Raw genomic sequence first — 11649 nt, 5'->3', positions numbered from 1 at the left:
GGCCCATTTCATTAAGGCTCAAAGCCCAGTTTAGGTTAAGGTTAAAAGCCCAATTCAGTCAACTGTGGGCTTAATCAAAAGCCTAAGTTTAAGGCCAAAGCCCATTTGCACTTCAAAGACTAACTGAGCCCAAACTCAGTTCATTTTATTGAAACAAACCCATTAAGCCCAATTGAAGCCAAAAAGGCTTCATAGCCCAATAGCAATTTAGGAACCCAAATAGCTAGAACACTACAAAACACACCCGATCTCTGTGGATCGACCCGTACTTGCACGAGCTACAACCGACGACCGTGCACTTGCGGTATTACTGTAGGCCCCCGTTTCATTGCGCTAATTTTTATACCCTCCTCGAGGCCTGCCATTAACTCATGTAAGGGAGCTGCAATTTGAGAGAAATGTCGTATAAATTTACGTAAATCGTGGGTCGACCTTAATCTTTCCTTGTCCAATCATGAATCCAAGAAAAACTAATTCTTTCCTCCCAAATTCACATTTCTTTTCATTCAACCGTAGGAATTTTCTCTTAATACAGACAACACTTTGGATACATGTATCAAATGCTCTTCCCATGTCCTGTTAAAAATCAAGATATCATCGTCCAAGTATATGATAACAAAATCATCAATGAAAGTCCGTAATACCTCATTCATAAGTCGCATGAAAGTATCTGGTGCATTGCATAATCCAAAGGGCATAACGAACCATTCGAATAATCCTTGTAGAGTTTTGAATGCAGTTTTCCAAGTTTCTTATTATTTAATCCGCACTTGATGATATCCAGACTTGAGATCGAGTTTGGTGATGTATATTGCATCTCCTAATCGATCAAGAAGATCATCAATCCTTGGTAACATATACTTATTCTTGATAGTTATCTTATTTAGAGCCCTGTAATCCACACACATTCTCCATCCCTCCACCCTTCTTTGGTACAAGTAGAACTGGAGAGCCACAAGGAGAGCAACTTGGCACTATTACCCTTTGTTCAAATAATTCTTGTACTTGTCTCTTAATTTCCTCCAACTCGGTCATAGAGGTTCTGTATAATTCCAAGTTTGGTAAGGAAGTGTCTCCAATAAGTGTAATCTCATGATGTACACTTCTTTTAGGTGGTATGATAGCTTCTTCTTGAAATAAATCCTCAAACTTCTTCTTTAGTGAACTTACTTCACTTTCTTATCTGTTGGAAAGTGTAGTATGTAATGTTACTTTGCTTTCTTCTGTATTCACAAGTCTGACTAGTATTAATATGAACATACCACAAGCATATATTGATCAACCTCTTAACTTGGTTTGTGGTAACCATTTTAATGGGTAGCTGCTTTTTACTAGCCTGAATTCGAAATTATTTCCCATCTTTTTTGAACAAATAAACACGTTCCTTATGATAGAGAACAACATCCCGTTCCCATAAATATAGATTTCCAAATATCACTTGTGTTACATCCAATGGCACATCACATACAACTTCATCAATAAACTTATCAGTGATAGCAAATTTGAATCGACATTGTGCTGTTACCTGAAGTTCAGTATCCTTCTGTTTCCATCCCAATGGGTAAGGTTTTGGATGTGCAGTGGTTGAAAATCCCATTTATTCCACGAGCTTTTCTGAGATTAAATTCTTTTGATTACCTGAGTCAATGATAGCCTCAACGATGCTTTGTTTTACTTGTATCTTAACATGAAATAATTCTTCACGAAGATTCATTAGTTCTGTGTCTGTAAGCCTTGTCATTAACATAAGCTTTCGATCAGGATGATCTATTTCAAAGATTGTTTCAGCATCAACAACTTCTTCTAGCATAGTACTTTTCTTAAAAATCATTAGACTCATTAGACTCACGTAGTTTCGTGGGTTTAAGATGTGGATATAGAACCCAACAGATGTCTTTTATGTGACCTTTCTTCCTGCAATGTTCACACACCTTTTCTTCTCTTTCAGCTGATAGAGACTTGTTTTTACCTGCCTTAACCATTCTATGAGTCTTGTCTTCTCCTCTAGTAGCAACTCTCTTGTTGTATGGTCCTTTAACACCTTTAGACTTCTTTTCAATAGCTACATCTTTGTTTATAGCATCTTCAATGTCTTGTACACCAAAAAGTTTCAACTTCCTTCGTATATAATCTGCAAGTCCACCATTATACTTTCGAAAAGTCTCATCACTATTAATATCTACATCCAAAGATAAAGCTTAATTGTAGAATTATGTTGTGTAATCTTGGACACTTTGCTGGCACCGTTGTAGAAGGTGTTTTCACTTATACCATCTCTCTTCCAAGTACCCTACATGATAAAAGTGTATCTTCATGAGCTCCTTAAATTGTAGCCATGTCTTAAGTTCTATGTCATACCTCTTCTTGTAAGACTTCCACCAAGTTGAAGCATGACTCGATAATTTCAAACTTGTAAAACTGATCTTCTAAGACTCCACTAGTTGATGTACTGTGAAATATGTCTCCAACTTATCTAACCAACCATCAAGTTTTCCATCTTCCATGACTTCATCATAATCAGAAATCTCAAGTTTAAACTCAACTGTAAGACTTCCATATGGATTTTTTTTTACTACTTCGTCTTCTTCTTCGGATGATGCTTTCCTCATCATCTTCCTTTAAATATTCTTTTTCTCCCCTTGTTCGTTTTTTCTATGTTTAGGTTATGACTTGACAACACTTGCTTTTATGAACGCAATAAGGGTATCTGCTAAATCTTGTACCTTACGTTCAAGTTTAGCAAACTCGTCCTTGTCTGTTAGTTTAGGATTCTTATCATCTTCACTTTCCATATTGGTTTTAGTACTTCCTCTAGGTTTTCTTGTGTATGGTAGAACAACAGTTGCTTCCCCTGATCCCGTATACTGTTCATGTGTTAAGACCATGCACCACAACTAACCCTAGAAGTCAGAACGTGGCTCAATTACCATTTCATACATAATCGATCAAGGGTACCTAGAGCCAGTGTTGTTTAGTAGGAAGTTGGGAAGAACACAAATAAAATTAACAGAATACAAAGAAAAGAACACGATTGATTATTCTAACTTCTTCTTCTTCTATTTCTTTGAAAGAAAAAATCTATTACAAACCAAAACTATGACTGCCTCTCTCTCGTTTTTCTCTGCCTCTCTTATCTAGAATTCTCTTCCTTTTATAGGAGTTTAAACTTACTTGAAATTAAATAAACTATGAGTTTTTAGAACTCAACTAAACTAGGAACCCTATCTAAGTTAGGAAACCTCAAAGACTTGTTAATCAAGCAAATTGTCGACCAACTTCTAGTGCCTTTCTAGACACTCTTCTAGCTTAAGTACGACTCCTCTGTTGTGAAGGTAATCTTCACGTAACTTTCTACGATACTCCTGTATCAGGAAAACAATCAAGGTGACGAGGCTCCCCAACTTTAACTTTAATCTCCTCTCCTTCATATTGTCTTGTAAATGTCACATTTGTCACCTGGCATACATTATCCACAATCTTGAAAGGAAAGTCTCTTGGTGGCTTCAAGACCTGTATATTAAAACAAAACAATCGAATGTTCAGTCGACGGTTAAGACAAGGGTAATTATATTAAATTTATCCATGCAAAGAGAAAAAAATACAGTGGCCTATGAGTTAAAATTGAACAAACCTCTTCGAATTCAGACTTAATAGCTCCCAAAAAATCGTCATGAGGTTTGGGTATCTTTGTAGCTTGAGCAGAGAAGTGATCATGAGTTGGAATTAAAGTTGTTCGGAATAGATTAGTAGTACTGTTGCCAGTATTACAAATGGTGGTACTGGTCTTCAATGGCGTAGTGAAAATGGCGGAGGTGTAGTTTCTATGAGGATTGAGGAGTTCTTCTGCATGCTAGTAGTGGGATTTACGAATCGACAATTAATCACGGTGATGAATATTTTTTTTCGCGGGAGGGAAAGAGTTCGACTAGAAGATGAAGAAGAAGAGATGTTAAGGGAAACTGATTGTAATTTTTTAGAAAACTGATTTTAGATTTTTGTATTAAGGGTATATAGGTAATTGAACTACCCATAGGGTACCCCTTAAAAGGTCATCCATGTTAGGATTATTGTTTTGTATGCCTAATAAGAATTGAGTATGCCCAAAATCATAGTTCATATAAAATGCCAGTGTCATGCAGTTTCTAGCCCAGCCCATCAAGTTAGTTATTGGGCCCAAATTTCTTCAGAAACAAAAACCCTAGACTAAACGACTAGGAAAGAAAATAAGAAACAGAGAAAGCAGAGAGCTCTGAGAAAAGTATCAAAAATGGCGACTTTGAGTAGAATCATCAAGAAGGCTGCATCTTCATTAATCCAACTATCAAATAGAACAGTTCATCAAAAAAATTACAGCTCTTCCATCTTTACTACCCCTTTGAAGAGCTGTATCAGCAGCAGAAAGATGTTTCCGAGGGCTGCAATTCCAGCTCTTAATTTCTCTTCGCAAGCTAAGAAGAAACCGAGTTCTGATATAAGTCTTCTGAGTTTCCTTGATAATGAAATCCAATGTGCTCTGGAATCTGATGATCATGAGGTATGTTGGCTTATAAGAAACCAAACAATGCACCCTACCTGTTTGACAAAACTCTGTAACCATTTTCTTTTTTCTTTTTGTAGGTTGTAGAAGCACCAGGTGGGTTTCCTTTTAAGATTGAAGATAACCCAGGAGAGCAAACCATAACATTAACCAGAGAATACCAAGGTGAGGATATCAAAGTTATAGTTCACATGAATAATCTTGTTACTGGTGAGGATGGAGAGGTTGATCATGAAGATGATGATCAAGCTGAGGGTGGTGTGAGTAGTCCTCAGTCTAGTGTTCCATTGGTTGTAACTGTCTCGAAAGGAAGCGGACCGACGTTGGAGTTCAGTGTTATGGCATATCCAGATGAGATTTCGATTGACAGTATGACTGTGAAGCAACCAAATGCTTCTGGAGAGTTGATTCCTTATGAGGGACCTGACTTTGCGTAAGTATCTGATTGAATGATATATGCTGTTGATGTTTTCTTGTTTTGCGATGTTGGTTTTTATGGTGTTTTGTTTTACAGGGAATTGGATGAGAACCTGCAGAAAGCTTTCCACAAGTATTTGGAGATCAGAGGGATCAAACCCAAGACCACCAACTTCTTACATGAGTATATGATCAACAAAGACAGTAGGGAATACTTGAATTGGTTGAAGGAATTGAAGGCTTTCGTCGCCAAGTAAAGCTTGAATACGGACTACTGTGTGTTCTCTTATAGATATATTCTCTTTTCACTGAGTAAACAAATCATATTTTGAGTTAAATTTTGAAAACAAGGTTGTGATTTGAGTTACTGCTTTTGTGTTACTTCTGGTTCCATGGACGGTTTATGAAATTATTGTGGTAAACTGGTACTGTTTTTTCTTTTACTGAGTAAACAAGTGATCAACTTTTTAGTTAAAAATTTGGTAACAAGATTGTGCTTCTTTTCTCGTTTGTTTGGAAATGCGTGGTTGAAAGCTATGCCAAGTCGGTCCTAACTAGTCTTAAAAACCGGCTTACAAGAATAGAATTGTCAAATGCTTATTAATTGTAAGATCTTAAGTTGCATATTCTCAACAGTTTATTAATTACTCTGGTGTCATTGTTGATGCTGAAATAATATGACCATCCTTCTTGTTAATTTGGTGAATCTGGTCAAATGCATGTTTTTAGTGGTTCACACTTCATGTAGTAGTTGATTTATCCCCATTTAACTAATGTTGACATTTCACACGCTGTGAATCCTGTGTTCCTACGCTATAAGACTCGGTCTACTATGCGCAGAAAGTTTCAAATATTGGAAACTCAAAAATAAGCATATTTTTGTACCAGTTTTTTTTGGTTAATTAGCCCTTGGATTTAAATTTCTGGATCTAATGGACATGTAATAGCAAAAAACCAAAAATATACTTTTCTAATATCCTAAGTCGTGTATTCATTTTCATTGTGAGTTTAGGAAGTTGTTAATGAATTAGGATTGAGAAGGATACTCAGAGGATTGATTGTAGACTTTCAGATGGGTGTATACATGATTATAAGGTTGTGGTAGTTGATGGTGTTTCTCAGATATTGTATTATGCTGAGATGTAATTGTAGATATGAATAGAAATTACAGGAAAGGAGGAATTTCAGATGTAGATAAAGTTAGTGATGTTCAGGTTGTGGATGGGTATGGACAGTATGGTGGTGATGGTGTTGTTGTGTTTTATTTGATTGTGTTGAGATGAGGTGCGGAGTTATCGAAATGGTGGTGTTATGAATGAACTGAGAATAATGTGTTTGTAACAAGAGTTGCATAACTGGAGTTGGTGAGGTATTACAGATGCTGATGAACTGCAGGTGGAGAAGTTATAGCTAAAAGAGATGATGATACGAACTGTCTGTAATGATAATGATGTTGTTGAAGTTCAGTTTGAGTCAGGGTGTGTAAATTGGAGTTGGATGCTAGTATGTGGATGATGGCAGACAAGAGTGTGTATTGGAAAGGTACTAGAGGTGAACAAGATGTTAAAAACCTAGATTGAGCTGAGTAGATACACACAGTGGGGAATGAAGTATGAGATTTGGTTGAGGTTGAGTTGTTAGTTAGACCTGCAAGTGACTGTAGTTGAGTTTGGTGTTGATTGCTGTTAGTGTTTGATTTAAAGCTTGGATATGCTGAACTGCAGGTAGGCTGTAGTTTTATTTATAATTCGATAATGAAGTTTAATTTAAGGATTGTATTGTTGTGATTGTTTAAAGTGAAGTCTAGAAAAGGATTTTGGACTGTAAAGTTTAGAGTTTGGCCTGTGCAAGGGCATTGGTTTGTATAACCTGAATCAGTCTTGTGGACTGAGCCGACTCACCGATTTTCCTTGACTTGTCCTGAGTTAGACCCTTGACCCGATTTGACTCAGTGACCCTTTTGACATTGACCAGTGGACTTGACTTATAATAGACGTTGATTGTTAGTTGACTCAGATGACCGTTAGATAATGTTAGTTGACTTAGATGGACTGGACCTTAGGATAATGGGCTGATCCAGTGGACATAGTCCTTCATTTAAGACAGTTTCCTGCAGAGCGTATTCGGTGAATGGTAATATGTTTTATACAGCAGAGGCAGAGCAGTATATGACTACACAAAATAGTGGAGTGGCCATGGATGCCTTCACCAGCTTTAGAGCAAGCGCCAAAGATACCAACTTGGTGGGAGATGATACTTCTTACTTTGGCATTGTGAAAAAGATACTTGAACTCGATTATGAAGATTTCTCTGTGACTGGGTCAAGGTCGAAGAGAAAGAAACCGGATCATCTGTGGATGCAGAGACAAACTCGAGGTTCGTCAACTTCGAAATGTTTAGAGAAGATCTAAAGAAGTTGACGAACCCTTCATCCATGCTTCTCAAGCTACCCAATTTTTTTATTGCACTGATGAGACTAGAAAGCATTTGCATCTTGTATTAGAATCTCCCAGGAGATTCGGCCTAAAGGTGAATGCTTATGAAGATCCATATGTGTTTGCTGCATCCACGAATCAACCTTATTTCTTCAACATCTTTAGTTGTCGACGGGTATTGGATGGAGATCAGGTAATATCTCTCGACTGAATGCTTCAATTTTTCTTATTTTTATCTTTTCTATGCTTGAATGCTTACAACACTTATACTTGTAATGGTTTTCCGTGGTCTTGTTTTTATCCTTATATTCTTTGGAATATATGGATAGCTAGAAATAATCACCTTTTTTGGAATTTTGTTTTTAGTGCTGACCAGGTTGTTGATTTAGCTTACAATTAGGCTTAAGAGTAGTGGTTTTTGGTTGAAAAACAGAAACTCAGGAAAGTTAATCTAAAGATTGTTGCTCACTTAAACTGGAAATGTCCCCCTTTTCCTTTTAATAAGTTGAACTGTGACGGAGCTTCATCGTTTTACTCTATTTTTGCAGGAGCAGGTGGTGTAATACGACATTCATCTGGTTCTTCTGCAGCTGCCTTTGCCCACCATCTTTTTTTTCGAACTCGTCTACAATTGCTGAGCTCTAGTATATTAATGACGGCCTTGTTCTTGCTCTAAAGCATCATATTTTTCATCTTATTGTTGATAGTAACTCGTCTTCCACTGTTTCTTTTTGTAACTCAGGTTCCTCCCCACCTTGGTACCTGAGAGGTATTTTGCTTGACATTCATAACCTTGTCAAGTTCTTTCAATGTTTTTTGTTTGTTAATAGTTTTCGTGAGACAAACATGGTATATGATGCTTTGTATAAACAAGCATTGAACCCATCTGTTTTTGAAGAGGGGCTTGATCAACCACCTCCTATGATCTTGAAGTCCTTGTATAATGATCTTGTGGGGATCGCGTTACCCCAGCTTGTCAGAGCCAGTTAGTTTTCTGTACATTTATTAACAAGTCAAATTGCTTGACATTAGTATTTGTGTTCCTAACTGCTGGAGAGATCTTCCTTTAGACTTGGCAGAAGGAGCACTCCGTGCAATTTTCTTGCAAGCATTAGGTCAGGTACTAAATTGCGCATCAAAGTTAATTTGTTTTCATCTCCGTATGTTTTTTTTTGTATTTTTATGCGATCCTTTGTACTTGCAGTAAGCACATCTATACACCTTCTTGTGTGTTGTTTTTTACATAATCCGTTAGTTGTGAATGGATGTAGTGCTTGTTGCAAATTTTTGGTTCCTTCAACGTGCACTTGTCTGTAAGAGGTCAACAGTGGTGTTGAAATTGAAGTGGTTAAGAATATTTTAGGTCATACTATGCTGTTAGGACTTTTTTTATTAAACCTCTAACGCCAAACTTATTTTTTCTGCAGGATAATATTCCATTTAGTTGGGGAGCTCACTTTATCTTTTTGTTGGTTTTAGTTTTTTTTCTTCTAATATCCGTAGGTTGGATTTCAGTGATTGTGAGAAAATTAGCTTTTAAGAATGCTCAAGTATAATTATAATTTAGAATGGTGTGAATTCAGTACCTGTGTAAAACTTTTTGTGGTTTTTGACCTAAATGTCAGCTCGATTAATGTAAATCGAGTTACTTTTGTAAACATAATTTGGATTGAATGGTGAATGTCTTGTTATCAAATGAACATCTATTAAAGTTCAGTTTAGTGAATTTCAACTTTTATGTCAGTTAGAAATAAGTTGTGAATCATATTTTATAAATTTTAATGAATTTCAAATTTCAGCCAGTCAGATGAAAGCTAGCTAGTCAGACTGGGATCAGCTGAATTAGACTTTTAAAAAGTATACAACCCATAAAAACTATTTCTCAAAACTGGCAATCAACTTTTATATTTTCTAATTTAAAACTTTAGAAACCACTGTGAATGCAGTATTATCAATTGACTGTCAGAGGAAGTCTTATTTTTAAAGATATCAACTTCTGTGAGACACAGTCGTTTTGGAAAAAACCGCTCTTAGATTCCAACTGGTGAACACAGTCGTTTTTGATGATATTACCTCTTGTCTTGGCAGTGGCGTAACTTCCATTTTCCACTAGTGTATTGATGCATCAATACGTAGGAAATAACTGGTATCGAGATCAATTATTGAGAGATTGGTTGCGGAATCCAGCCAAAGGGTAGTATTAAAGAAGGTTAAGAAAGAGGTTTTGTTGGCCATGTCTGCTTAGTTTCTTAGGATATTGAGAGCTTTTGCAGTATATATACATGTTGCAAGGCAGAAACTTTTAAGAACATCCAAAGTTGAGCATATACTTTTGCTCACAGTGGACGACGCCAAAGTTAAAACTTTTTGGTTTAATGGTAGGTGTATGTTGTGGTATGCGTTGTTTGTATTTTTTTCCCGCTTCACGTTTTAATATACATAAACGTGACAACTACTGGTTTCGGCGCCGAGATTCCTATTTTTAATTATGGACGGAAGAACCCAGTGGTCTGTATGAGTTATATACGTATATCTTATCTTCAATTCAACTATTCATCAAGGTCTGCAACTTTCAGTTTCTAACTTCATTTTTCCCAAATGCTGATCAGTTTTGTGTTCTTTGCATGAACTATATCGTCGACTTCTTATCTACATGTGTATCGTGAGAGAGAGGGGGTGGATCCCACCGTTAACCCATCCCCTGCAAATCCGCCGGTCAAAAGAGACCCCAATTTTTGTGTGTTGCGGGATGGACCGCGGGAATTCAACCTGCGGTTAGCGTATCATCCCCGGAGTTTTACTGTCTGAAGTCAGAGTAAAGTCCCCCCTGAAATTGCATGCACCGCGGAATATAATTAGTAGTAATAAGTATTTTGATATCTTTCAGATCCTGAAAATCTTAAGAAGTTAATGCGCAACACATTAAGTGTGAACCTGAGAAGCCCCTATAAATATTTTCATCCTGACTATTGGCAGTGATATACATATCCCAACACCAGAATCTCAGTATTAATGAAGATTTCCAGATTTATTACACAGCTGGTTGTGGCTCTCAGTTTATGCTTGCTTCTTCTGGGTTTTTCATACTCTGCCGAGGGATCCGCAAGACCAATTACTGGTTAGTATATATACTTTCGATTGGAATCTTAAATGTACTTAAACCTTATTTTTAAGTTAATAACGATCAACTAACTACTGGGTGGACGATGCTTACACGATGATGCAGGAGCAGCAGCAGTAGCAAGATTAACACCTAATACTCAACAATGCGACTTTGGTAGTTGTGGTAATAATGATGACTGTCGTGCGAGATGCCAACCACTTGGTTATCTTGGAGGCTATTGTAAGATGATGGCATCTTCATCAAATGGTGGGGAGAAGATAGATGTTAATCGATATCATGTTGCATATCCCAGGTGCTGTTGTGTGATGGATCTCTAGCTTGGAATCACTGTATTGTGTACGTTGTTGATGGATCTCTGGTTTTTTCTTTAGTAACTAAATAAATGATCTCCTTTTTTCTTCTTCATTTTGGAAACGAAAATCTGCGATGTCTACATCTCCCTAGCGGTACACACACCCGTAGAAACTTCATCGAGTTTCTTTAGCAACTTTTTCTTTTCCGAGTACAAAAAAAAGAAAAAAAGAAAACTTCATCGAGTATTGAACTGGCAACAACATTAATATATGTTTTCCGGAAAGAATTGGCGAATAAAATCAAAATGTTAGTGGAACATTGTCAATGGATCTTACCCCTTAATCACCATCTCCACAATTCAGAAAGTAAATTTCTTTTGGGCATTTTACCAACTATGGGCATTTTAACATATATCTTATACTCATCCTTGTATGAAAGGGGTAACAGTAGATGAGGTTATTGCCAATTGGCAACATAGACTTTTTGATCCACCATGAGTTTTAATAGTTTTTTTTTTTTTGATTCGTTGGGAGAATCTCTTTATTTGATTCAGGCAAAGAATGCCTAAGACCTTGTTTGTTTGCAGCTGACTCGGTGTCTGGATCTGAGTCAACCCCTGACTCGCACCGAGTCAGCACTTAGACTGTTTGGTTTGCATTTTTTATAACATCTGACTCGGCATCTGAGTCGTGCCTAACCCCTGACTCGGTCCCTGTAGAGTCAGGCATGGAAATGCTCCTGAGTCGGTGCCTATTACCCCTGAGTCATAGAAATTGACAAAAATGCCCTCGATATTATATCAAAAAATTACATTTCTTCTTTTCTCATTTTCTTCGTTTGTT

At 36.9% G+C, this 11649-nt stretch overlaps 2 protein-coding genes across 2 annotated transcripts; both read left to right on the top strand.

Moving 5' to 3' along the window:
- Positions 1–4188: 4188 nt before the first annotated feature.
- LOC113344728 (uncharacterized protein At2g39795, mitochondrial-like) lies at positions 4189–5460 on the top strand. The gene is made up of 3 exons (XM_026588663.1): positions 4189–4534; positions 4618–4970; positions 5052–5460. Exons 1-3 carry the CDS (start codon positions 4268–4270, stop codon positions 5209–5211), a joined length of 780 nt encoding a protein of 259 aa, XP_026444448.1. The 5' UTR covers positions 4189–4267; the 3' UTR covers positions 5212–5460.
- A 4922-nt stretch (positions 5461–10382) lies between these two features.
- On the top strand, positions 10383–10918 carry LOC113344548. Its single transcript, XM_026588501.1, has 2 exons — positions 10383–10507; positions 10616–10918. The coding sequence occupies exons 1-2, from the start codon at positions 10402–10404 to the stop codon at positions 10828–10830; spliced, it is 321 nt and encodes a 106-aa protein (XP_026444286.1). The 5' UTR covers positions 10383–10401; the 3' UTR covers positions 10831–10918.
- The last annotated feature ends 731 nt before the right edge of the window (positions 10919–11649 follow it).

Source organism: Papaver somniferum, unplaced genomic scaffold (genome assembly GCF_003573695.1).
Source record: "Papaver somniferum cultivar HN1 unplaced genomic scaffold, ASM357369v1 unplaced-scaffold_79, whole genome shotgun sequence".
NCBI lineage: Eukaryota > Viridiplantae > Streptophyta > Magnoliopsida > Ranunculales > Papaveraceae > Papaver > Papaver somniferum.
The sequence above is the reverse complement of the archived record's forward strand: the minus strand, read 5'-3'. Positions and strand labels throughout refer to the sequence as shown.

Excerpts from the sequence above, each read along its gene's own strand:
- LOC113344548 (XM_026588501.1), top strand. The coding sequence starts at position 10,402 with ATGAAGATTTCCAGATTTATTACACAGCTGGTTGTGGCTCTCAGTTTA. Across the intron at positions 10,508-10,615 it reads ATCCGCAAGACCAATTACTG|GAGCAGCAGCAGTAGCAAGA; the intron begins GTTAGTATATAT and ends ACGATGATGCAG.
- LOC113344728 (XM_026588663.1), top strand. The coding sequence starts at position 4,268 with ATGGCGACTTTGAGTAGAATCATCAAGAAGGCTGCATCTTCATTAATC. Across the intron at positions 4,535-4,617 it reads TGGAATCTGATGATCATGAG|GTTGTAGAAGCACCAGGTGG; the intron begins GTATGTTGGCTT and ends TTCTTTTTGTAG. Across the intron at positions 4,971-5,051 it reads TATGAGGGACCTGACTTTGC|GGAATTGGATGAGAACCTGC; the intron begins GTAAGTATCTGA and ends TTTGTTTTACAG.